The sequence below is a fragment of the Xenia sp. Carnegie-2017 genome, unplaced genomic scaffold (genome assembly GCF_021976095.1).
Source record: "Xenia sp. Carnegie-2017 unplaced genomic scaffold, XeniaSp_v1 HiC_scaffold_20, whole genome shotgun sequence".
NCBI lineage: Eukaryota > Metazoa > Cnidaria > Anthozoa > Malacalcyonacea > Xeniidae > Xenia > Xenia sp. Carnegie-2017.
The window spans coordinates 6,135,113-6,162,804 of record NW_025813483.1 but is presented as its reverse complement, the minus strand read 5'-3'; the positions used below and the strand labels follow the sequence as shown (position 1 = coordinate 6,162,804).

Here is a 27,692-nt window from a genome sequence, read left to right as displayed (position 1 = left end):
CATAAAGATTTATACAGTGGAAGATGTACCTGATGATGATCTTAACATTTGTAAGTACTTTACTTTTGTTAGTGTACAGTCATGAATATTTAAATATCAGTTCATTACTGTGATTTGATATTTTCTTTAAAATTGTGACCAATGCAGTTGTTTTAACGATGGAGAACTTTTTCAAACAAATTTCATTTCTTTGAAGTATATCAATGGAAGGGAACATCAAATGCTATGAAGACACTTCCAAAAGATCTTTACATAAATACCGCTACAATCCCCAAAGCAGGCAGGGGTGTTTTTACAAAGAAAAAAGTTGAAATTAACACTCGTTTTGGACCATACAGAGGAGAGGTACTTTCGCTTAAAGACGCAGAGGATGGAAGAGATCCTTCGTATATGTGGGAGGTGAACATATATTTCAATAAAGAAATAATTTCATTTTATTAAAATATTTTCTGCCTGTTCTACTTTCACCATGCAGATATTAAACATACATACTTTGTCATAATTATTTATCTGTCCGTGTTTACAGATTGTACAAGGAGGAAAGGTTGTATATTGCATTGATGGTAAGGATCTTGCTCAAGGTAATTGGATGAGATTTGTGAATTGTGCAAGATTTAAAGAAGAACAAAATATAATTGCATATCAATATAATGGAGAAATTTACTACCGAGTTTATAAAGAGATTGAAGCCGATAAAGAATTGCTTGTTTGGTATGGAGATGAGTATGCTGAACAGTTGGGAATATCGTTGTTTGATGAGGAAGATAATGACAAACATCAGTTTGAAGGTTAGTCAGTTTACGTATGCGAAGTGCCTTAGTTATGTATGATCATTCAGTTCTTTATACTGTGATGCAATTCTAACTTTTCTTTTTAGTTGGAGGTCACAGCTGTAGACACTGTGGAAGGATGTATACTTATCCCGATTATTTAGAGAAACATTTAAAACGATGTCCAATGCTTGTTTGTACGAATCCCTGGGAATGTCCACGTTGTGGTCGAAAGTACAGTAGTAAGGACTATCTAAATGTTCACATGAAAAATGAATGCGGAAAAAATCCACGATTACAAAGACATGTGAGGGTTCAAACAGGAGAGAAACCTTATCAATGCAAACATTGTGGTAAAACATTTAGACACCTTTCTAAATTGAATAAACATGTTAGGATACATACTGGAGACAAACCTTACCAATGTGAAAATTGTGGTAGAACATTTTCACAGAATTGTGTTTGAATAAACACCTTAGCATACATACAGGAGAGAAACCTTATCAATGTAAACATTGTGGTAAAAGATTTGCAGAGCTTGGTAACTTAAAAAAACACGTAAGGATACATACGGGAGAGAAACCTTACAAATGTGAAGACTGTGGTAAAACTTTTATATGGAATGCAGTTTACCACTGCGTTTACCACTGCTGTTCAAAATATGGGTGACCAAGTTACTACTGTTCGTGCAAATCTTTCAGAGAGATTTGTTATGTTAGTGGGTAAACTTACAGGTCTTGAAAGGAGGATTGAGAATCTGGAGGTTCGTGGTGATAACGATAGTAATAATGCCAACTCGTCATTAGAGGTTTCTTCGATGCGTGATAAAATTCCAACTCTCGAACGACAAGTGAGAGAAAATCCTCAACTTTACTACGATATCGTGAGCGCTTAGATCAAATCGACGAATCACTAGCTAGAAACACGGTGAAGATGACCGACCTTGAAGCGCAACGTGGCTCGCGTGCACTGGGGTCGAATCAAGCCATACACAGCTACAATGGTTCGTTACTTTGGAAAATAGATAACTACAATAGAAAAAGACAGGACGCCATTAATGGTATCAAAACAGCATTGTACAGTGCACCATTCTACAGTTCTCAATATGGTTACAAGATGTGTGCTAAGATCTATATGAATGGTGATGGTTTTGGAAAGGGAACTCATTTATCTTTGTTCTTTGTTGTCATGAAAGGTAAAAGCATTTCAGTATTTTTAATCTCTACCGCCTTAAATTTGTCGGGGGCCTTGTGTTGCGGGTTACATTTGAATATTTTCTCGTCAAATGACTCTGAAGGTTGACGAAACGTCAAAACGTCGAAAAAAAACGTCGAAACGTCTAAGGTTGTCGAAACGTCAGTCAACAACAACAAAAACAGGACTATACCAACCTGGACGATATACATTTAGAAACATGTAGCGATACTCCCGGTTTCAAACCATTTACTTTTTTACAATATCTATGTAATAATCTAAGATTAAACAAGATGCCAACTCAGGCGAGTACGAACAATTCAAACGAAACCCAACACCATCACTTGTAGGCAAACTTAACGGCAAGATCTTCTCTATGAGAAAATCTAACATTATATCTGAACGTATTTACTATCGACTTAGATGTTCAGTACCACGACCACCCAGACAATACGGACTACCAAAACTTCACAAACCACAAATACCCATGCGACCAATTGTATCATTCTGTGGTTCGCCTACTTACGAACTCTCAAAGTACTTGACTGACATACTGCAACCACTTACAAGCAAATCAAAACACAAGCTACAATCCACTGAAACTTTCATTAAAAAACTGAGCACTATACAAATATCGGACAACTATATACTGGTGTCTTTTGATGTGAAATCACTGTTCACCAGTATTCCACTTAATCTGGCACTTACTTGTAGAAAAACCTTCATTACAAACACCACGGACGTACTGCCATTACCGACAGAAGACATTATGGAGCTACTGGAGCTCTGCCTCACCTCGACTTACTTCCAGTACAAACACGACTAACCTAACGTTTACTCCTCATTTGACTCTGAAGATGAATACCACTAAGGTTGTCGAAACGTCAGTCAACAACAACAAAAGGCGAATACTAGTAAAGTTGTCGAAACGTCAGTCAACAACAACAAAAACAGTCCTTCTCAGGACAATACCAACCTGGACGATCTACATTTACAAACATGTAACGATACTCCCGGGTGCAAACCATTTACTTTAATACGATCATTCGGACGACAGAGCGAACAACTTGGTAACGACTACATACGTTTTGCAAGTCAGACGCATACGCCAACAACTCTGGTTCAACCACCGCTGCAAGGATTTTGGTCTCGTTCCGGCAGGACTTTTTTAAAATTAAGTCCCCGTTGAACACACAAGAGGCTATTCAGATTGTCAAATCCACCAGCAGACGACTGATACGAGCACGGATTAACGACTGTCATAGACGAATCAACAATTACATCAAGCAACAAGAACAAAGACTGAACAAGCTGAAGGAACTCATGCCAACGACAGTAAGTGATACTTTACTTTCTACGATACAAACTATTGCAGAGAAACAAGCAAACGAGACAGAGACACAACACCAAATCAAACAACAACAAAAACTTGAACATTTAAAACGCACTAAAACATGTACAAGACATAAACATGACGATAACTGGGTGAGGAATATTTCTTCCCGCTCATTAGACGAAACTGAAACACGACTACTATCTTACGGGCTAAAACATTCCATAACACCTAGACGAATCCCGACTGAGACGATAGTATCAAGTGTCGAGGCTTTCCTACCGTATCAAAGAGACTTGTCAGAGACAACCAAAGACGAGATCAGAAGCAGGGTAGCCTCCACTTTACAATCGTCCTCTATATGTGACAACAACTTGACTAAGGACGAAGAACAAGCACTCGAACGCGACAACAACATCGTCATTTTACCATCAGACAAAGGACGTGTGACTGTGGTCATGGACAGGAATAATTACTAGGACAAAATGGACACCCTTGTTAACGACAGACAAACTTACGGACAACTCAAACGAGACCCAACACCATCACTAGTACGCAAACTTAATAGCAAGATCTTCTTTATGAGAAAATCTAACATTATATCTGAACGTATTTACTATCAACTTAGATGTTCAGTACCACGACCACCCAGACTATACGGACTACCAAAACTTCATAAACCACAGATACACATGCGACCAATTGTATCATTCTGTGGTTCGCCTACATACGAACTCTCAAAGTACTTGACTGACATACTGCAACCAATTACAAGCAAATCAAAACACAAGCTACAATCCACAGAAACTTTCACTAAAAAACTGACCACTATACAATTACCGGACAACTATATACTAGTGTCTTTTTTTAGCAATCAAGCCAACTTTGTCTCTAATTATCTAAACACAAGTAGAGATGGATTTACTATCGACGTTGTAGGAGGGTCATACCCATCTTATCAATAGCAACACACTCAAAGTAGCTTTCAAAATCAAATCTAAACCAAAGCATGCCCTATACAAATTCCTCTTGACACAATCTCTGGCTTATACATCCAGGAGTCAATATCATTAAATCATTTTTTAAAATGCTCCTTAAGGTTTCTCAAAACAATGATAAAGTCATGAAAACCAATGAAATAAAACATTTGCAAGTTGTAAATTTTAAGTAGATTTTTCTTTGTCTTTGGTGACCCAATCTAAAATTCAGCATTTGCATGACATTGCCAAAATTATGAACACTTTCAAAAGTACCATGTTTTTGGCTATGTGCATGTGTGGAAGCAGGCAATGATGCAACGAAAAAAATATCTAACAAATTGAAAACTATAAGTCAATTGATTCCAATAACTTTTGGTTCAAAATGTTGCTGTGCTGAAGCCAACAATCCACAAAATTGAGGAAATTTTTTAAGCACATTATTAATAAGTAATTGCATAGTTTGCAAAACATGGACTTCTAAGTTCTTTCATCCTTCAGACTCATGCTGTTTTGATTTGATAGTTAAAAACTCACTTGCGCAAGTTTCTTTCCAAATTGCACAAGAAACCATGTTATTACCTACATGCAAATTTATTCATCACTTTAACTCATACCTTGCTAACTTTTGAAATAACCAATTATGTTGCAACTGTTAACCCCAATCATTTAATGATCATGTCATCATGAACTGGAGAACAAAGACAAACAACAGGGAACCAATCATTACAAAGGACATATTTCATAACTAAAATGAAAATATTCACATCATTTTGTTGATAAGATAAATGCTGATAATCATGATATATGTTTATGTTTCAAAACACATTTATGAATGGTGAATATTACCTTCTTGAACTTATGAAGTAACCATCCTTCCTCTAAATTGCTTTTGTTAAAGCATTCACCCTCCTGACTCTGTCATAAAATAACAACCCCTCCTACCAGGTGCTTTAATAAATGTTTTCTTTCCATGAAATCTTTTCAATTTTTTGCGCTTCAGGAATGCATTTTTGTAACGTTTATTTCTTCTGCAATTTGACAGCTGCATGTTTCACAATGAAAACTAGATGCAAATTTTTATTGTCAAGAAGATGAATTTTTATGATATTTCAGAGAAACCAAAAACAAGTTCACTGTTGTCATTGTGTACTGTAGTCAAAATTTGAAATTATGTTGAGATCAAGTAAATTCCTTTTGCAACCATCATCTTTGTAGTCTGTATGCAAATCTAATGAAATCTCCATTTGAATTTAATGACGACACAACAAATGGTCAAATTATTAGCACGCATTTGTTAGATTTGTTTGTAAGTGGTTGCAGTATGTAAGTCAAGTATTTAGAAAGTTCGTAAGTAAGCGAACCACAGAATGATACAATTGGTCGCATGGTATTTGTGGTTTGTGAAGTTTTGGTAGACCGTATAGTCTGGGTGGTCGTGGTACTGAACATCTAAGTCTATAGTAACTACGTTCAGATATGTTAGATTTTCTCATAGAGAAGATCTTGCTGTTAAGTTTGCGTACTAGTGTTGTTGTTGAATCAATTTGTTTAACTGTAATTAACAACAAGCATTTGTTAACCAATACACATTGTTTAATGTATCAATGCTTATATGTAATTCATAGCTTTAATGGAAAGTCATGTACATTTAGAAATCTTGACGAATCGGTCAATTTGACAGTTTCCTCAACTCAATGCTCAACTCTATCCTCTTTGTCATTAAAATTAAACCAAGAACAAGTACCCCCTCACCTGAATATGATAAAGTATTAGATACTTTGTGTCATTCTTCTTGCATACTAACTAATCTTGACACAGTCTTCGTTTGAAAGACGTTTTAGCAGCATTCAACTCAATAAATATTGAAAAATACAGTGCAAGAGTGTGTAAAGACGACATTTAAATGTAAAAGAGATCTCCGAACATGGTACAGGGATTTCCGCCTGCTAGACAAAGCCTACCACGCATGCGCCATATTTCCGCCAAAACTTGAAATGTAATACAAAACATTCAAAACCTACGGTAAACGTTGAATATTTACTTGGCACTTGGTGTGTATGATTTTAAAGAGCAATAAACGTCTGAATTCAAGTTTAAAAGCTTGAAAAATTTGGGAACTTTCTACATCAAACAAAGTTTTATCGACAATTTCAAGTTGCTTCGTCTCTGGATTCAAGTAGGTAGCAATGATGAAACGTATTTAATTTGAACGATGTAACTTTACTTTTTAATTACATTAGTTCAATGTTGTTATCTTCATTAAATGTTTTTACATGATGTACTTTAACTGTATTTGAGTGATTTGACTACATATCACATTATGAAATATAATTGCAACCTTTAGATATTCTCCATCATTTATAAGGAATTAAATATGTAGAAACATGATACATTGGAAGTTTTTAAAGGTTTTTATGACATCATCTATGCACAGCTTATTTTCTGTGAATTCTCGTTTTAACGCCGCGGCACTTATTAATTCCCTTATGTTCACCGCCCGTATGGGGCGCCAAAACAAACACTTACGGTACTAAAAACCTATAAAAGCTCATATTGTGTGGCTATTTATGCGGGGGGTGCGCAAGATTGATAATTGAAGGAGAAAATATTTATATATTGGTATGTTTTAATCTTTTGTTAAATCCATACCCACAATTGATTTCAATAGAAACTACTAAAGTAGTACAAGCATATATGAATATTTGCACCCCCCTCCCCAAATTATCGAGCTTGCGCGGCCTCTGTTACCTTGAAATAAATGTGTTTTCTCACATAGAGGACAAATGTATGGTGATTGCTGCCCTAATCTTGATTTCATTTTTGATGGTCTCTGACAAAACTCTTTTACACGATAGAACAGCTTCAACGGTAGTGGTGTTTCAGTTTCGTCTTAGCGTATGAAATGATCGTCATGTTTTTCTCTCTGCTGTAGTATAAATCAACAAAGTTACAAGTTCATTGCGATTTTCAACGAAAACTATTTTTGAGATAGACATTATATCTCTAACAATTTGCTTTAAAAAGATTTCGTGCAAGCGTATAACGCGTCGTTCACTGGGAATTTCTTTTGTAATTTTCACTTTTGACTGTAAGAAGTATAGTTTTTTAAAATATGAAATTGCTTTCTTATAGTTTTTAAAACAACATTAAAAACTGTAGTCATGAAGAAATTTGCAAATAAACAGGTATGTTTTAGAAACTGGATAAAAGGAAAGGATGAGCACTAAGTAAATATTTTCCCATTTTTTGGCTGAATTTCAATCAAACGTTTTTGCAGGTTTCTTCTAAAACAATCGGTAATTCGTCAACATCAAAACCCAAGGTCAACGATGTAAATGACAAAAAAACTAAATCCATCATTAAAAGAAAATCCATCAAATATAACTGTAAAGCTCTGAAAAGACTTCTTTAAGACGATCATTAAGAAAGTCATCCAAAAGATTTATACAGTGGAAGATGTACCTGATGATGATCTTAACATTTGTAAGTACTTTACTTTTAGTGTAGAGTCATGAATATTTTAAACATCAGTTCATTACTGTGATTTGATATTTGCTTTAAAATTGTGACCAATGCAGTTGTTTTAACCATGGAGAACTTTTTCGAACAAATTTCATTTCTTTGAAGTACATCAATGGAAGGGAACATCAAATGCTATGAAGACACTTCCAAAAGATTTGTACATAAATACCGCTACAATCCCCAACGCAGGCAGGGGTGTTTTTACAAAGAAAAAAGTTGAAATTAACACTCGTTTTGGACCATACAGAGGAGAGGTACTTTCGCTTAAAGACGCAGAGGATGGAAGAGATCCTGCGTATATGTGGGAGGTGAACATATTTAAATAAATGAATAATTTCTTTTTATTAAAATATTTTCTGCCTGTTTTACTTTCACCATGCAGATATTAAACATACATGCTTTGTCATAATTATTTATCTGTCCGTGTTTACAGATTGTACAAGGAGGAAAGGTTGTATATTGCATTGATGGTAAGGATCTTGCTCAAGGTAATTGGATGAGATTTGTGAATTGTGCAAGATTTGAAGAAGAACAAAATATAATTGCTTATCAATATAATGGTGATATTTACTACCGAGTTTATAAAGAGATTGAAGCCGATAAAGAATTGCTTGTTTGGTATGGAGATGAGTATGCTGAACAGTTGGGAATATCGTTGTTTGATGAGGAAGATAATGACAAACATCAGTTTGAAGGTTAGTCAGTTTACATGTGCGAAGTGCCTTAGTTATGTATGATCATTTAGCCCTTTATCCTGTGATCTAATTCTAACTTTTCTTTTTAGTTGGAGGTCACAGCTGTAGACACTGTGGAAGGATGTATACTTATCCCGATTATTTAAAGAAACATTTAAAACGATGTCCAATGCTTGTTTGTACGAATCCCTGGGAATGTCCACGTTGTGGTCGAAAGTACAGTAGTGAAGACTATCTAAATGTTCACATAAAAAATGAATGCGGAAAAAATCCACCATTAAAACGACATGTGAGGGTTCAAACAGGAGAGAAACCTTATCAATGCAAACATTGTGGTAAAACATTTAGACATCTTTCTACATTAAATGAACATGTTAGGATACATACTGGAGACAAACCTTACCAATGTGAAAATTGTGGTAAAAGATTTACACTGCTTGGTAACTTAAAACGTCATGGTATGATACATACAGGAGAGAAACCTTATAAATGTGAACATTGTGGTAAAACATTTTCACAGAAAGATGACTTGAATAGACACCTTAGGATACATACAGGAGACAAACCTTACCAATGTGAAAATTGTGGTAAAACCTTTACACTGCTTGGTAGCTTAAAACGTCATGGTATGATACATACAGGAGAGAAACATTATAAATGTGAACATTGTGGTAAAATATTTTCACAGAATTTGGATTTGAATAAACACCTTAGGATACATACAGGTGAGAAACCTTATCATTGCGAGTATTGTGGTAAAACTTTTACAGCGAGTGATAGCTTGAAGATACACCTTAGGATACATACAGGAGAAAAACCTTGTCAATGTAAACATTGTGGTAAAACATTTACCGACAATAGTGCCTTGAATAGACACGTTAGGATACATACGGGAGAGAAACCTTACCAATGTGAACATTGTGGTAAAATATTTACAGAGCATGGTAACTTAAAACGTCACATAAAGATACATACAGGAGAGAAACCTTATCAATGTAAACATTGTGGTAAAACATTTACCGACAATAGTGCCTTGAATAGACACGATAGGATACATACGGGAGAGAAACCTTACCAATGTGAACATTGTTGTAAAATATTTACAGAGCATGGTAACTTAAAACGTCACATAAAGATACATACAGGAGAGAAACCTTATCAATGTAAACATTGTGGTAAAACATTTACCGACAATAGTGTCTTGAATAAACACCTTAGGATACATACAGGTGAGAAACCTTATCATTGCGAGTATTGTGGTAAAACTTTTATAGCGAGTGATAGCTTGAAGATACACCTTAGGATACATACAGGAGAAAAACCTTATCAATGTAAACATTGTGGTAAAACATTTACCCACAATAGTGCCTTAAATAGACACGTTAGGATACATACGGGAGAGAAACCTTACCAATGTGAACACTGTGGTAAAATATTTACAGAGCATGGTAACTTAAAACGTCACATAAAGATACATACAGGAGAGAAACCTTACCAATGTGAACATTGTGGTAAAATATTTACAGAGCATGGTAACTTAAAACGTCACATAAAGATACATACAGGAGAGAAACCTTATCAATGTAAATATTGTGGTAAAACATTTACCTACAATAGTGTCTTGAATAAACACATTAGGATACATACTGGGGACAAACCTTATCAATGTGAACACTGTGGCAAAAGATTTGCAACGCGTGGTAGCTTCATTCGACACGTAAAGATTCATGCTGGTAAGAAAACTTTATAATGTGGATAGATATTTACAAGGATTGATTGACAGTAACGTTTACAAGAAGAGGAGGAGTGGGCTTAGCCCTCACATTCAATCGAAGGAGCGCCATTGTGAAAAATGAAGTCCGTGTAGAAATTATGATGGAGGTGATGACTAGTGGATTGTCTATGTTACGAACGAATTATACTAAATCGCACCCAGAAACACAGGAAATAGTTTGTTGTTTCTCTAATAAATTTTTGTAAATAAAATAAACGATTTGAACCCGTTAATATAAATGTATGTTTGTAAATATTTATCGTCCAGGTTGGTGCATCGCCAAGAAGAATTGACGGTGTTGTTGCTTGGGCTACCGAAGTGACGAGTTTAAAATTCGATTTTTTTCTAAATCACGCGTGAGTGTCACAAATGAATGTTTAATGAATGACGATTTACTTACATAATAGATTACCACATATGATGTGACATTGCATCACCGTTAAGTTAGTTGTTGCATCTGGTAACTATTATATATAACATTGTTCTTGAGTAGCCCGAGTGAACACATATATTACGGTATAGTTTAGCGGACACCGGTGGCCATATTTCGATGACCATGAAGATTGTGGGCACATACAGCAGTAACTAGCGGGAAAATGCTAATCAATAACTTCACAGCTAAACGCCGTATCATTCTTTAACGAGTGAAAAAACGTTATACAAGTTATCTTTACGGTTAAATTTTGGGTTAAGGTTATGTTGAGGGTTAGGGTTGAAAAAATTTTTTATGAATTTTCATTCACAACTTAAATTTTCATTCGTTTTATATATAACATTGTTCTTGAGTAGCCCGAGTGAACACATATATTATATTAGTAGCAGCATTTTGATTGGATATTTTAGTTATAATTTCGATACAGTTTAGTTGTAACTTATTTGCACTTATGGATGAACTATTGAAAAACAAACCAACGTCCCACTGACTATATCCACATGGTACATTACTACAGCTAGGAAAGCTAGAATGAAGTCAATTCCTTTATAGTTGATAGCTATATAACGTATAAACAATTTATCCTCAACAGCCATAAAAGATCATCTGTATATGTACAGTATTAATACGAATTGAAACCTACCCTTACTGGAGTTTATTTGTACAACATAAAAATTATTTACCCATGATAAAATATACCCCAATTGAAAACAGTTTGCGGTACACAATAATTTCACAAAACATACGATTATCATACGAACGCTTACATGTAAGAAGGATTACAACCATTAACCTTGAAAGTACGAATAACAATTTCTATTCCTATATCATATAGTGGTGAAAAATGCACATTTTGATAATGGAACATTTTTCATAAATTAAAAACGGCATCAATTTAGTCATTCATTAACGATATTAAGGAAATTGCAAAATTTCTCCATTGGCTAAAGTACTGCTTCTAAGTGACAAACTCTAGTTTAAAAAGTTCTTTTTGACTATCAATGTAAATATCGACTAGCGAAGTCAGCTCGCTTTGTACTCCTGCAGTGAAAATATTTTTGTGTTCATTCACGGAAAAACAATAAATAGAAATAATTTTCTAAAGTAAAATATCTGCATTGTAGGAGTAAAAGTTTGGGCAGGCTTCCACACTGTACATGCCTGTACAGCCGTTATCCACCACTATCCCTAACTACCACTACCTAACAATTTATACATATAAAATGTTCTATATTATAAACTAAATATTAAATAATTAAATTAAAATATAAACTAAATTCCTCGTCACCTGATTTAATTGCATGACAGAAGCGGGAAACATCACTATGTACCAGACCCCTTTCGGCAACTCCACCCTCTATAACATGACCGTTATTATAATCTAAGATATCTTTAATCTTACAACCTAACTCTTGTCGAGAATAACAAATACTATTTTCTAAGATCACATAGTCAGTTCCATGTTTTCGCAGCAAATGATAGACGTCTTTCGGCGTTCGCTTGGCATAAATTTGATAGATCTGGACGGAGAAACAAAAATTTAAAAAAAAAAGTGGCGTCGTGAATGACGACAGCCAAAACGGTTTAAATTTTATAACATCAAAATATAATGAAATAGAAGAGTAAAAGTTCTACTAGAAATTAATCTTTTTTTATGAATATTAGTCGCTCGTGTAAATGAACTATGGAAAGTTCTCCGAAGAGTTTATCAAAACCAGTTTTGTTTAAAGTAGTTTTATGATACAAAATAACAGTTCATCTTTAGTTCAACGTTCAAGACCTGTGTACCTAATGATGAATTTGTTATAGTTTTAAAACATAACTTTCGACCTCTTTTTCCGCTTGTAAATATGTAATTAATTTGTTGTTAGTCATCCGCTGACCACATAGTATCGTCAGTGAAGGTCAACCGCTTGACAACATTCCCAAGGTGCAGGGGGCGGTCGAGTTAAAGTAAATTTACTTTAATCAGGTCACCTCCTGCACACAGGCAGTAAAAAGCTACAGCACAACAAAGGGGTTAGTATGTAAATATCAATGGTTTCAAACTTTGAGCTTAAAAACTACTTTTCGAAGTATTATAATAACTTTATCATCTGAAATTATCGGTTCTAAACGGCCCTTGTATTTTCGTTGCTTTCCCATCTTTAAAATTGTAGTTCACAGTCACTTGTTAAAATTTACCCACAATTTACTGTGATTTCAGTACGTGCTTTATGATTTGAACATTAAAACGATAGCATTGAATACTCCTAACATCACATAGATCGTGTTCTCATCGCTTTTTTAAAGATTCTAATAAGTGAAACATACAACTTTTCTTCATCGTAGGAGTCAAACTTGAGTAACGGATTCATGAAAAACCACGAACAGAAATTTGAACTTCAAAACACAAAATCATACTTTTACAGTGGTAATCTGTTTCTCTTTAGAATCAAACCATGACAAATGACATTGTTTCTGTGGTATTTTGAGGTTTAAATACCTATTGGTTAACACCCTTGCATCTTCAATCTCCAAGCACAAACTTTTCAGATCGAAATTACAAAAACTTTCACTTACCTCCTTTGTTCGTAGTCTCAATAATTTATTTTCGTAATGTGGATGATTTGTTATTCGTCTGTCTGTACACAATTTTACTGCAGCCATAAGTTGCATACTTCCACTGAAAGATCTCCCTTTTCCCGTTTTCTCACTGAAATGTGAAATAGTGATTAAGCCCCAGCAGATGTAGGTATTTTGAAATAAAACATTTGAGGTACATTCGATGTTTGAACGAAAATATATTTTCCTGAAAATAAATTTCCAGGAAACAAAATGGTTGGTAAAAGGCTATGTTTTGTAACTTTTTGTTTGCAGCTTCGGCTAGGGTAAAGTTCAGCGGACACCGGTGGCCATATTTCGATGACCATGAAGATTGTGGGCACATACAGCAGTAAATAGCGGGAAAATGCTAATCAATAACTTCACAGCTAAACGCCGTATCATTCTTTAACGAGTGAAAAAACGTTATACAAGTTATCTTTACGGTTAAATTTTGGGTTAAGGTTATGTTGAGGGTTGGGGAAAAAATTTTATGAATTTTCTTACAGTTACTAAATTAACATTACCAGATTACTTACTTGATAAATCTCATTAAATCCACTGTGTCCGGGTCGTAAAACTCTTTCAAATCTTTTAATTCGTTCAACGCTCCTTCCATTCTCTATATAGTAATCACATACATCACATTAAACTCGAGGCCGGATTTAAGGTGCGTGGAGGTCTGGTTGTTTGCCTTCTCAGGGTATGTACGTCAATTGGAGGTGGGGCACTATATTCATATATTCAGCTATACTTGGCTATTATCTTTTGAAAACAATTTCAGTTTCAAAAGAAACCAGCCTGGCATAGCAGAATATATAAATATGGTCCTCTCTATTAAAGTTCGATAACCCTGTGAACATACTTAACATGTGATTTAAGACTTTTAACGAGTATACTAATAAATCTCAACAAATACTGCATACACTAGAGTCTATTATAAAATAGCCCATGAAAAACCTGGGCTCTGATTGGTTGAATTCTCCACAAATTCATGGTTTGTCGGATTTCATTTGACAGATAACGGAAATGTCTTATTTTCTACAGTTCTACTTAAGAATTTATATTTCGAGTTTGTGGCGTGTGTTTGGCAGTGAATGGGAAAAATTCTACGTTTCAAGGGAAGGTGGGAAACATGTCAGGGGAAAAGCGATCTTAGGAAACGTGCCCACCTCCCCGCGCCTCCCCTTAAAATCTCGCCTTGATTAAAATATAAAATAACTTCAGCAGAAACTGTTAATATTTAAGATCACATCGCACCTGATGCAACACCAAAACAATCAAAATTATCGGAACCAAGGAACTTCCAATTTTAGCCTGTGAAAAAGAGCAAATTTACGATGATCCCATGATAAAGATACTTGGTCACATATAACTTTAAATGAGTATCTTCTGAGACAGTATCATCTCATCGTAAAACAATGACGACAAATCACTATTAGTTCAAAAATAAAACAAACATCTAGCAGTAAAAAATTATGTCTCTTACAATGTATCTCCATGGATCTTTTTAATGTATCTTTAATCTTAAAATGTATGCTGATGTATGTTAAAGTTCTTACACTATGTAAAAACAAAAACAAAAAACAGTCCAACAAAAACAGTCCTTCTCAGGACTTTACCAACCTGGACGATCTACATTTACAAACATGTCATTTCATATTACTTAATATAATCTCGTACCTTCGCACATGTCAGCTAAATTTTCGACAAAAGCTCCACAAATCCTGTGAACAAATTATTCCTGCGGCGACAATAGAGTTACAGCCATAAAGGCAAACAAGAATGTTTGTACAAGATGATAAACGACTTCAGGACGTCTTTTCAACGAAGTATGAACATTTTTCCCCCATGAAATAAAATCATTACCACTAAAAAAGAAATGTAGCATGTTGTTTTTTTTCAAGTGAGAAAATTATCTGTGTAACCCTCAATATAACCCTTTCTATCCCTACAAGTACAGTCTGTATGTTTTGTATATTACCAGCATTAAAGCCAGTCGATATGAACAAGGTGATAACAAGTGATATACTGACATCGATATCTACGTACCGGCTCCAAAACAGAATAACGGCATTGGTATTTTTCGTTCTCATTGCTCATAATACCGACATTTAAACATTGTATCGAAATAGAAATACAATTGAAATTAATCATAGTTTAACAATACTAAATATATATTACCTTAACAATTTTTGTTAAATTAATACTACTTTAAACTTTTTAGTTCCACATGATATCAACTTCCATTGACAATTGGGTTGTGTTGTGAAATATTGCTGCAGTGTAAATAACCGCTTTTAATTTTATATTTTTATGAAATGAACAGTCAATGGTGAGCCCAAATTGGCATACTTTCTGATGCTTAAGTTTCGTAAAATGGCGTAAAATATCGGTATCGGCACAATATCGGCATTTTAATATCTGCTAATTGGTATATCGCTAAATATGTATATTGGTGCATCACTAGTGATAACACTTTAACATTTCTCAGAACCCAAAAATACCAGGCATGGACAATACCAACAAGTCATTATCTACAATCAAAGCTCTAGGTACTGAAACATAAATTCCCTCTTTGTTTTACAAATCAATGTTTCAAATTGCAATGATCAACGATAAATTTTAAATGATCAACGATAAATTTGAAACGATCAACGATAAATTTCAAATTATCAACGATAAATTTTAAATGATCACCGATAAATTTCAAATGATCAACGATAAATTTCAAATTATCAACGATAAATTTTAAATGATCAACGATGAAGTCCAAAAGGTCAACGATAAATTTCAAATGATCAACGATAAATTTCAAATGATCAACGATAAATTTCAAATGTTATAATCATGATCATGTTTTAATCAAGTAAAACTTGTCAGAATGTAGCAATTATACAGGTATACCTCCATTCTTCAAGAATACAAACCGCTAGTAATATAAAACCAAAGACCACGGTAAATACATAACAAGGAAAGACCACACACTCAGTCAAACGTTAGTATGTGTCCTTAGGTAGCATACGAAATGACAACTCACATAGGTACAGCATAGCATGAAAATATATATACAATTGAGAAAAAAACAGTTGTATAAGAAGATGGTTGTATATGGTACAAACAAGGTTTGCTGGGCACATTTCTTTAGCAATCAAGCCAACTTTGTCTCTCATTATCTAAACATACGTAGAGATGGATTTACTATCGATGTTGCAGGAGGGTCATACCCCTCTTATTAATAGAAACACACTCAAAGTAGCTTTCAAAATCTAATCTAAACCAAAGCATGCCCTATACAAATTCCTCTTGGATCAATCTCAGGCTTATACATCCAGGAGTCAATATCATTTAATAATTTTTAAAATGCTCCTTAAGGTTTCTCAAAACAATGATAAAGTCATAAAAACCAATGAAATAAAACATTTGCAAGTTGTAAATATACAATAATGTAGCAAAATGCAATAACAGTGCCTCGCATAACTCACTGTAAATTTTAAGTAGATTTTTCTTTGTCTTTGGTGACCCAATCTACAATTCAGCATTTGCATGACATTGCCAAAATTATGAACACTTTCAAAAGTACCATGTTTTTGGTTATGTGCATGTGTGGAAGCAGGCAATGATGCAACGAAAATAATATCTATCAAATTGAAAAATATAAGTCAATTGATTTCAATAACTTTTGGTTCAAAATGTTGTTGTGCTAAAGCTAACAATCAACAAAATCGAGGAAATTTTTTAAGCATATTATTAATGAGTAATTGCATAGTTTTCAAAACATGGACTTCTAAGTTCTTCTCATCCTTCAGACTCATGCTGTTATAATTTGATGGTTAAAAACTCACTTGCACAAGTTTCTTTCCAAATTGCACAAGAAACCATGCTATTACCTACATGCAAATTTATTCATCATTTTAACTCATACCTTGCTAACTTTTGAAATAACCAATTATGATGCAACTGTTAACACCAATCATTTAATGATCATGTCATTCATGAACTGGAGAACAAAGACAAACAACAGGGAACCAATGATGACAAAGGACACATTTCATAACTAAAATGAAAATATTCACATCATTTTGTTGATAAAATAAGTGCTGATAATCATGATATATGTTTATGTTTCAAAACACATTTATGAATGGTGAGTATTACCTTCTTCAACTTATGAAGTAACCATCCTTCCTCTAAATTGCTTTTGTTAAAGCATTCACCCTCCTGACTCTGACAAAAAATAACCACCTCTCTTACCAGGTGCTTCAGTAAAAGTTTTCTTTCCATGAAATCTTTTCAATTTTTTGCCACTATAGGAATGCATTTTTGTAACGTTTGTTTCTTCTGCAAATTGTCAGCTGCATGTTTCACAATGAAAACTAGATGCAAATTTTTACTGTCAAGCAGATAAATTTTTATGATATTTCAAAGAAACCAAAAACAAGTTCACTGTCAAAATTTGAAATTATGTTGAAATCAAGTAAATTCCATTTGCAGCCGTCATCTTTTTAGTCTTTATGCAAATCGAATGAAATCTCGACTTGAATTTAATGACAACACAACAAATGGTCAAATTATTAGCAAGCATTTGTTAACTCAATACACATTGTTTAATGTATCAATGCTCATATGTAATTCATAGCTTTAATGGAAAGTCATAAACATGCACCGCCCCATAAGCGGCGCTAAAAAACCTATAAAAGCTCATGTTGTGTGACAATTTATGCGGGGGGCGCGCAAGATTGATAATTGAAGGAGAAAGTATTTATATATTGGTATGTTTTAATCTTTTGTTAAATCCATACCCACAATTGATTTCAATAGAAGCTACTAAGGTAGGACATGCATATATGAATATTTGCACACACACACACCCCTCAATTATCGAACTTGCGCAGCCTGTGTTACCTTGAAATAAATCTGTTTTCACACATAGAGGACAAATGTATGGTGGAGGCTGCCCTAATCTTGATTTCATTTTTGATGGTTTCTGACAAAACTCTTTTACACGATAGAACAGCTTCAAAAGTAGTGGTGTTTCAGTTTAGTCTTAGCGTATGAAATGATCGTCATGTTTTTCTATCTGCTGTAGTATAAATCAATAAAGTTACAAGTTCATTGCGATTTTGAACAAAAACTATTTTTGAGATAAACATTACATCTCCAACAATTTGCTTTAAAAAGATTTCGTGCAAGCGTATGACACGTCGTTCACTGGGAATTTCTTTTGTAATTTTCACTTTTGACTGTAAGAAGTATAGTTTTTTTAAAAATGAAATTGCTTTCTTATAGTTTTTAAAACAACATAAAAACTGAAGTCATGAAGAAATTTGCAAATAAACAGGTATGTTTTAGAAAAAATAAAAGGAAAGGATGAGCGCTAAGTAAACATTTTCACATTTTTTGGTTGAATTTCAATCAAACGTTTTTACAGGTTTCTTCTAAAACAATCGGTCATTCGTCAACGTCAAAACCCAAGGTCAACGATGTAAATGACAAAAACTAAATCCATCATTAAAAGAAAATATAACTGTAAAACTGAAAAGACTCTTTAAGACGATCATTAAGAAAGTCATCCAAAAGATTTATACAGCGGAAGATGTACCTGATGATGATCTTAACATTTGTAAGTACTTTACTTTTAGTGTAGAGTCATGAATAGTTAAACATCAGTTCATTACTGTGATTTGATATTTGCTTTAAAATTGTGACCAATGCAGTTGTTTTAACAATGGAGAACGTTTTTCGAACAAATTTCATTTCTTTGAAGTACATCAATGGAAGGGAACATCAAATGCTATGAAGACACTTCCCAAAGATTTGTACATAAATACCGCTACAATCCCCAACGCAGGCAGGGGTGTTTTTACAAAGAAAAAAGTTGAAATTAACACTCGTTTTGGACCATACAGAGGAGAGGTACTTTCGCTTAAAGACGCAGAGGATGGAAGGGATCCTGCGTATATGTGGGAGGTGAATATATTTAAATAAACGAATAATTTCTTTTTATTAAAATATTTTCTGCCCGTTCTACTTTCACCATGCCGATATTAAACATATATGCTTTGTCATAATTATTTATCTGTCCGTGTTTACAGATTGTACAAGGAGGAAAGGTTGTATATTGCATTGATGGTAAGGATCTTGCTCAAGGTAATTGGATGAGATTTGTGAATTGTGCAAGATTTGAAGAAGAACAAAACATAATTGCATATCAATATAATGGAGAAATTTACTACCGAGTTTATAAAGAGATTGAAGCCGATAAAGAATTGCTTGTTTGGTATGGAGATGAGTATGCTGAACAGTTGAGAATATCCTTGTTTGATGAGGAAGATAATGACAAACATCAGTTTGAAGGTTAGTCAGTTTACGTATGCGAAGTGCCTTAGTTATGTATGATCATTTACTTCTTTAAACTGTGATGTAATTCTAACTTTTCTTTTTAGTTGGAGGTCACAGCTGTAGACACTGTGGAAGGATGTATACTTATCCAGATTATTTAGAGAAACATTTAAAACGATGTCCAATGCTTGTTTGTACGAATCCCTGGGAATGTCCACGTTGTGGTCGAAAGTACAGTAGTGAAGACTATCTAAATGTTCACATGAAAAATGAATGCGGAAAAAATCCACGATTAAAACGACATGTGAGGGTTCAAACTGGAGAGAAACCTTATCAATGCAAACATTGTGGTAAAACATTTAGACAGCTTTCTAAATTGAATGAACATGTTAGGATACATACTGGAGACAAACCTTACCAATGTGAAAACTGTGGTAAAAGATTTACACAGCTTGGTAACTTAAAACGTCATGCTATGATACACACAGGAGAGAAACCTTATAAATGTGAACATTGTGGTAAAACATTTACTATGCTTGGTAACTTAAAAAAACACGTAAAGATACATACGGGAGAGAAACCTTACAAATGTGAACATTGTGGTAAAACATTTTCACAGAATTGTGATTTGAATAAACACCTTAGGATACATACAGGAGAGAAACCTTATCAATGTGAACATTGTGGTAAAGCATTTTCACAGAGTTGTGATTTGAATAAACACCTTAGGATACATACAGGAGAGAAACCTTATCAATGCAAACATTGTGGTAAAACATTTAGACAGCTTTCTAAATTGAATGAACATGTTAGGATACATACTGGAGACAAACCTTACCAATGTGAAAATTGTGGTAAAAGATTTACAGTGCTTGGTAACCTAAAACGCCATGGTATGATACATACAGGAGAGAAACCTTATCAATGTGAACATTGTAGTAAAATATTTACACACCTTGACGCATTAAAATCTCATGTTATGATACATACAGGAGAGAAACCTTACCAATGTGAAAATTGTGGTAAAACATTTACACTGCTTGGTAACTTAAAACGTCATGGTATGATACATACAGGAGAGAAACCTCATCAATGTCAACATTGTGGTAAAACATTTTCACAGAATTGTGATTTGAATAGACACCTTAGGATACATACAGGAGAGAAACCTTATCAATCTCAACATTGTGGTAAAACATTTACAGAGCATGGTAGCTTTAAACGTCACTTTAGGATACATACAGGAGAGAAACCTTATCAATGTAAATATTGTGATAAAAGATTTTCAGAGCTTTGTAACTTAAAAAAACACGTAAGGATACATACGGGAGAGAAACCTTATCAATGTAAACATTGTGGTAAAACATTTAAAGGGCATAGTGAGTTAAATCAACACCTTAGGATACATACTGGAGAGAAACCTTATCAATGTGAACATTGTGGTAAAATATTTAATAAGAAGAGTAAAATGGCGTAAAATATCGGTATCGGCACAATATCGGCATTTTAATATCTGTTAATTGGTATATCGCTAAATATGTATATTGGTGCATCACTAGTGATAACACTTTAACATTTCTCAGAACCCAAAAATACCAGCCATGGACAATACCAACAAGTCATTATGTACAATCAAAGCTCTAGGTACTGAAATATAAATTCTTTCTTTGTTTTACAAATCAATGCTTCAAATTTCAAATGATCAATGATATATTTCAAATGATCAACGATAAATTTCAAATGATCAACGATAAATTTCAAATGATCAACGATATATTTCAAATGATCAACGCTAAATTTCAAATGATCAACGATAAATTTCAAATGATGAACGACAAATTTCAAATGATCAACGCTAAATTTTAAATGATCAACAATAAATTTCAAATGTTATAATCATGATCATGTTTTAATCAAGTAAAACTTGTCAGAATGTAACAATTATACCTCCATTCTTCAAGAACACTAACAGTCAGTAATATAAAACCAAAGACCACAGTAAATACAAAACAAGGAAAGACCACATCCTAAGTCAAACGCCAGTATGTGTCCACAGGTAGCATAAGAAATGACAACTTACATAGGTACAGCATAGCATCAAAATCTCTTTACAATGGAGAAAAAAACAGTTGTATAAGAAGATGGTTGTATATGATACAAACAAGGTTTGCTGGGCACATTTTTTTAGCAATCAAGCCAACTTTGTCTCTGATTATCTAAACACAAGTAGAGATGGATTTACTATCAATGTTGGAGGAGGGTCATACCCGTCTTATCATTAGCAACACACTCAAAGTAGCTTTCAAAATCTAATCTAAACCAAAGCATGCCCTACACAAATTCCTCTTGAATCAATCTCTGGCTTATACATCCAGGAGTCAATATCATTTAATCATTTTTTAAAATGCTCCTAAAGGTTTCTCAAAACAATGATAAAGTCATGAAAACCAATAAAATAAAACATTTGCAAGTTGTAAATATACAATAATGTAACAAAATGCAATAACAGTGCCTGCCATAACTTACTGTAAATTTTAAATAGATTTTTCTTTGTCTTTGGTGACCCAATTTACAATTCAGCATTTGCATGACATTGCTGAAATTAGGAACACTTTTAAAAGTACCATGTTTTTGGCTATGTGCATGTGTGGAAGTAGGCAATGATGCAACGAAAAAACTATCTAACAAATTGAAAAATATAATTCAATTGATTTCAATAACTTTTGGTTCAAAAGTTGTTGTGCTGAAGCTAACAATCAACAAAATTGAGCAAATTTTTTAAGCATATTAATAATAAGTAATTGCATAGTTTGCAAAACATGGACTTCTAAGTTCTTCTCATCCTTCAGACTCATGCTGTTTTGATTTGATAGTTAAAAACTCACTTGCGCAAGTTTCTTTCCAAATTGCACAAGAAACCATGCTATTACCTACATGCAAATTTATTCATCATTGTAACTCATAGCTTGCTAACTTTTGAAATAACCAATTATGATGTAACTGTTAACCCCAATCATTTAATGATCATGTCATTCATGAACTGGAGAACAAAGATAAACAACAGGGAACCAATGATTACAAAGGACATATTTCATAACTAAAATGAAAATATTAACATCATTTTGTTGATAAGATAAATGCCGATAATCATGATATATGTTTATGTTTCAAAACACATTTATGAATGGTGAGTATTACCTTCTTGAACTTATGAAGTAACCATCCTTCCTCTAAATTGGTTTTGTTAAAGCATTCACCCTCCTGACTCTGTCATAAAATAACAACCCCTCCTAACAGGTGCTTTAGTAAAAGTTTTCTTTCCATAAAATCTTTTCAATTTTTTTGCCACTTCAGGAATGCATTTTTGTAATGTTTGTTTCTTCTGCAATTTGTCAGCTGCATGTTTCACAATGAAAATTAGATGCAAATCTTTACTGTCAAGCAGATGAATTTTTATGATATTTCAGAGAAACCAAAAACAAGTTCACTGTCAAAATTTGAAATTGTGTTGAAATCAAGTATGTTCCGTTTGCAGCCGTCATCTTTTTAGTCTGTATGCAAATCTAATGAAATCTCCATTTGAATTTAATGCCAACACAACAAATGGTCAAATTATTAGAAAGCATTTATTAACTAATTAATGGAAAGTCATGTACATTTAGAAATCATGACGAATCGGTCAATTTGACAGTTTCCTCAACTCAATGCTCAACTCTATCCTCTCTGTCATTAAAATTAAAACCAAGAACAAGTACACACCTCCCCCCCCCCCACCTGAATTTGACAAAGTATGAGATACTTTGTGTCGTTGTTCTTGCATACTAACTAATCATGACACAGTCTTCGCTTGGAAGACGTTTAGCAGCATTCAACTCAATAAATGTTGAAAAACACAGTGCAAGAGTGTGTAAAGACGACCGTTTTAATGTAAAAAAATCTCCGATCATGGTACGGGGATTTCCGGCTGCTAGACAAAGCCTACCACGCATGCGCCATATTTCCGCCAAAACTTGAAATGTAGTACAAAACATTCAAAACCTACGGTAAACGTTGAATATTTACTTGGCACTGAGTGTGTATGATTTTAAAGAGCAATAAACGTCCGAATTCAAGTTTAAAAGCTTGAAAAATTTGGGAACTTTCTACATCAAACAAAGTTTTATCGACAATTTCAAGTTGCTTCGTCTCTGGATTGTTAAGATCGTGAAGTAGGTAGCAATGATGAAACGTATTTAATTTGAACGATGGAACTTTACTTTTTAATTATATTAGTTCAATGTGGTTATCTTCATTAAATTTTTTTTTTAGATGATGTACTTTAACTGTATTTGAGTGATTTGACCACATATCACATTATGAAATATAATTGTAACCTTTAGATATTCTCCATCATTTATAAGGAATTAAATATGTAGAAACATGATACATTAGAAGTTTTAAAGGTTTTATGACATCATCTATGCACAGCTTTTTTCTTTGAATGCTCGTTTTAACGCCGCGGCACTTATTACTTCCCTTATGTTCACCGCCCGAATGCGGCGCCAATACAAACACTGTACTAAAAAAACTATAAAAGCTCATATTGTGTGACAATTTATGCGGGGGGCGCGCAAGATTGATAATTAAAGGAGAAAGTATTTATATATTGGTATGTTTTAATCTTTTGTTAAATCCATACCCACAATTGATTTCCATAGAAACTACTAAAGTAGAACATGCATATACGAATATTTGCACCCCCTCAATTATCGAGCTTGCGCGGCCTCTGTTACCTTGAAATAAATGTGTTTTCACACATAGAGGACAATTGTATGGTGGAGGCTGCCCTAATCTTGATTTCATTTTTCATGGTTTCTGACAAAACTCTTTTACACGATAGAACAGCTTCAAAAGTAGTGGTGTTTCAGTTTAGTCTTAGCATATGAAATGATCGTCATGTTTTTCTATCTGCTGTAGTATAAATCAACAAAGTTACAAGTTCATTGCGATTTTGAACAAAAACTATTTTTGAGATAAACATTACATCTCTAACAATTTGCTTTAAAAAGATTTCGTGCAAGCGTATAACGCGTCGTTCACTGGGAATTTCTTTTGTAATTTTCACTTTTGACTGTAAGAAGTATAGTTTTTTAAAAAATGAAATTGCTTTCTTATAGTTTTTAAAACAACATAAAAACTGAAGTCATGAAGAAATTTGCAAATAAACAGGTATGTTTTCGAAATTGGATAAAAGGAAAGGATAAGCAATAAGTAAACATTTTCACATTTTTTGGTTGAATTTCAATTAAACGTTTTTACAGGTTTCTTCTAAAACAATCGGTAATTCGTCAACATCAAAACCCAAGGTCAACGATGTCAATGATAAAAAAACTAAATCCATCATTAAAAGAAAATCCATCAAATATAACTGTAAAACTCTGAAAAAGACTTCTTTAAGACGATCATTAAGAAAGTCATCCAAAAAGATTTATACAGCGGAAGATGTACCTGATGATGATCTTAACATTTGTAAGTACTTTACTTTTAGTGTAGAGTTATGAATAGTTAAACATCAGTTCATTACTGTGATTTGATATTTGCTTTAAAATTGTGAACAATGCAGTTGTTTTAACGATGGAGAACATTTCAAACAAATTTCATTTCTTTGAAGTACATCAATGGAAGGGAACATCAAATGCTATGAAGACACTTCCAAAAGATCTTTATATAAATACCGCTACAATCCCCAAGGCAGGCAGGGGTGTTTTTACAAAGAAGAAAGTTGAAATTAACACTCGTTTTGGACCATACAGAGGAGAGGTACTTTCGCTTAAAGACGCAGAGGATGGAAGAGATCCTGCGTACATGTGGGAGGTGAACATATTTAATTAAAGGAATAATTTCTTTTTATTAAAATATTTTCTGCCCGTTCTACTTTCACCATGCAGATATTAAACATACATGCTTTGTCATAATTATTTATCTGTCCGTGTTTACAGATTGTACAAGGAGGAAAGGTGGTATATTGTATTGATGGTAAGGATCTTGCTCAAGGTAATTGGATGAGATTTGTGAATTGTGCAAGATTTGAAGAAGAACAAAATATAATTGCATATCAATATAATGGAGAAATTTACTACCGAGTTTATAAAGAAATTGAAGCCGATAAAGAATTGCTTGTTTGATATGGAGATGAGTATGCTGAACAGTTGGGAATATCGTTGTTTGATGAGGAAGATAATGACAAGCATCAGTTTGAAGGTTAGTTTACGTATGGGAAGTGCCTTAGTTAAGTATGATCATTTAGTTCTTTATCCTGTGATGTAATTCTAACTTTTCTTTTTAGTTGGAGGTCACAGCTGTAGACACTGTGGAAGGATGTATACTTATCCCGATTATTTAGAGAAACATTTAAAACGATGTCCAATGCTTGTTTGTACGAATCCCTGGGAATGTCCACGTTGTGGTCGAAAGTACAGTAGTGAAGACTATCTAAATGTTCACATGAAAAATGAATGCGGAAAAAATCCACGACTAAAACGACATGTGAGGGTTCAAACAGGAGAGAAACCTTTTCAATGCAAACATTGTGGTAAAACATTTAGACAGCTTTCTAAATTGAATGAACATGTTAGGATACATACTGGAGACAAACCTTACCAATGTGAAAATTGTGGTAAAAGATTTACAGTGCTTGGTAACCTAAAACGTCATGGTATGATACATACAGGAGAGAAACCTTATAAATGTGAACATTGTGGTAAAATGTTTTTACAGAATTATGATTTAAATGAACACCTTAGGATACATACAGGAGAGAAACCTTATCAATGTCAACATTGTGGTAAAACCTTTACACAGCTTGGTAGCTTAAAACGTCATGGTATGATACACACAGGAGAGAAATCTTATAAATGTGAACATTGTGGTAAAACATTTTCACAGAACTGTGATTTGAAAAAACACCTTAGGATACATACAGGAGAGAAACCTTATCAATGTGAACATTGTGGTAAAACATTTTCACAGAATTGTGATTTGAATAAACACCTTAGGATACATACAGGAGAGAAACCTTATCAATGTAAACACTGTGGTAAAACATTTACACAGCTTTGTAACTTAAAAAGTCACGTAATGATACATACTGGAGAGAAACCTTATCAATGTGAACATTGTGGTAAAACATTTAATAAGTCTAATAATTTTAAAAGACACATGAGGATACACACAAGAAAAACCTTATCAGTGTGAACATTTTGGTAAAACGTTTAATAAGAAGAGTAACTTGAAACAACACGGTAAGATCTATGCTCGTAAGTAACATTTATGATATTAATACTGTCGCAAGGGATTTACAAAGGATTGATTGAGAGTAAGGCTGACAAGAAGGAGGCCTTGGCCCTTCTAATCTTGTGAAGGACTGTCATCATGAAAAAATGATATCCTTAGAGAAATTATGATGGAGATAATCAGTGACGAAATTAGCCTGATCTTTTACTCCCACAATTCAAATGTTTCGATGTCTTTACAAAATTGGTTTATTTTATTGTCTTCCGGTGATTGAACACAAAAATATTTACATTGTAGCAGTGAAAAACGTGCTGGCTTTACTATTGGGGGTCACGTTTTTCATCCCACCATGTAATTTAATATTATATAAATAACTATTTTATATAAATCCCTCACTACTTGTAATTTACTACTGTCTGATGATACCTTGAGAGTCAAGACGAAACGTTGCGCTAATAAATATTTCTTTTTTATACATTATTTTTGTATTGAATGGCTCTTTTAAAAGCACTTTGCTGGGCTTTAATATTTATAATAAGAATTCGCTTCCCGCCCAGTAGCGTGGTGGTGCAATTTTGACTGCGGAGGCTAAAGCAAATTTCGCGCCCCCTTCACCTTTGAACTAATGAAATTTGCAGTACATGCCGCAGTAATATTGAGTCTCGATACTTTATGTTAGCCTTTGCATTTTGATTACACTCTACCGATGACTGCGCTACCACCAAAAAATTAAAAATAGGTACGCGAACAGCGTAAATGACTAATATTTAATTAACTACATGAGAAATCACTAG

General features: G+C 33.7%; 5 protein-coding genes across 5 annotated transcripts; 4 read left to right on the top strand and 1 right to left on the bottom strand.

Annotated features, from left to right (window-relative positions):
• The first annotated feature begins 205 nt into the window (after positions 1–205).
• LOC124441568 (PR domain zinc finger protein 14-like) lies at positions 206–1,665 on the top strand. The gene is made up of 4 exons (XM_046992044.1): positions 206–399; positions 527–788; positions 878–1,077; positions 1,399–1,665. The coding sequence occupies exons 1-4, from the start codon at positions 226–228 to the stop codon at positions 1,663–1,665; spliced, it is 903 nt and encodes a 300-aa protein (XP_046848000.1). The 5' UTR covers positions 206–225.
• A 6,058-nt stretch (positions 1,666–7,723) lies between these two features.
• On the top strand, positions 7,724–10,323 carry LOC124441504 (zinc finger protein 708-like). Its single transcript, XM_046991994.1, has 4 exons — positions 7,724–7,760; positions 7,905–8,107; positions 8,233–8,494; positions 8,584–10,323. The coding sequence occupies exons 2-4, from the start codon at positions 7,934–7,936 to the stop codon at positions 10,242–10,244; spliced, it is 2,097 nt and encodes a 698-aa protein (XP_046847950.1). The 5' UTR covers positions 7,724–7,760; positions 7,905–7,933; the 3' UTR covers positions 10,245–10,323.
• A 1,625-nt stretch (positions 10,324–11,948) lies between these two features.
• Positions 11,949–21,730, bottom strand: LOC124441567 (probable C-mannosyltransferase DPY19L3). The gene is made up of 6 exons (XM_046992043.1): positions 21,574–21,730; positions 14,968–15,155; positions 14,545–14,601; positions 13,824–13,906; positions 13,264–13,396; positions 11,949–12,221 (listed from the first exon to the last, which is right to left on the bottom strand). The coding sequence occupies exons 4-6, from the start codon at positions 13,901–13,903 to the stop codon at positions 11,949–11,951; spliced, it is 486 nt and encodes a 161-aa protein (XP_046847999.1). The 5' UTR covers positions 13,904–13,906; positions 14,545–14,601; positions 14,968–15,155; positions 21,574–21,730.
• Positions 18,971–19,601, top strand: LOC124441565 (histone-lysine N-methyltransferase set-17-like; the record flags this gene model as incomplete). The annotated part of the gene is made up of 2 exons (XM_046992042.1): positions 18,971–19,254; positions 19,380–19,601. Coding segments are annotated over exons 1-2 (396 nt in total), but the record flags the coding sequence as incomplete, so codon positions are not given.
• On the top strand, positions 19,610–27,315 carry LOC124441564 (zinc finger protein 91-like). Its single transcript, XM_046992041.1, is given in 7 exon segments — positions 19,610–19,641; positions 19,731–21,089; positions 25,277–25,479; positions 25,605–25,659; positions 25,798–25,866; positions 25,952–26,837; positions 26,839–27,315. Coding segments are annotated over 6 exon segments (2,631 nt in total). The 5' UTR covers positions 19,610–19,641; positions 19,731–19,762; the 3' UTR covers positions 26,930–27,315.
• Positions 27,316–27,692: the final 377 nt, after the last annotated feature.

Coding starts and splice junctions, on each gene's coding strand:
- LOC124441567 (XM_046992043.1), bottom strand. CDS start 13,903: ATGGAAGGAGCGTTGAACGAATTAAAAGATTTGAAAGAGTTTTACGAC. Junction 13,397..13,823: donor GATTTAATGAGATTTATCAA/GTAAGTAATCTG, acceptor TTCACATTTCAG/TGAGAAAACGGGAAAAGGGA. Junction 12,222..13,263: donor TGAGACTACGAACAAAGGAG/GTAAGTGAAAGT, acceptor TTCTCCGTCCAG/ATCTATCAAATTTATGCCAA.
- LOC124441568 (XM_046992044.1), top strand. CDS start 226: ATGAAGACACTTCCAAAAGATCTTTACATAAATACCGCTACAATCCCC. Junction 789..877: donor TGACAAACATCAGTTTGAAG/GTTAGTCAGTTT, acceptor TTTTCTTTTTAG/TTGGAGGTCACAGCTGTAGA. Junction 1,078..1,398: donor ATCCACGATTACAAAGACAT/GTGAGGGTTCAA, acceptor TATGGAATGCAG/TTTACCACTGCGTTTACCAC.
- LOC124441504 (XM_046991994.1), top strand. CDS start 7,934: ATGAAGACACTTCCAAAAGATTTGTACATAAATACCGCTACAATCCCC. Junction 8,108..8,232: donor ATCCTGCGTATATGTGGGAG/GTGAACATATTT, acceptor CCGTGTTTACAG/ATTGTACAAGGAGGAAAGGT. Junction 8,495..8,583: donor TGACAAACATCAGTTTGAAG/GTTAGTCAGTTT, acceptor TTTTCTTTTTAG/TTGGAGGTCACAGCTGTAGA.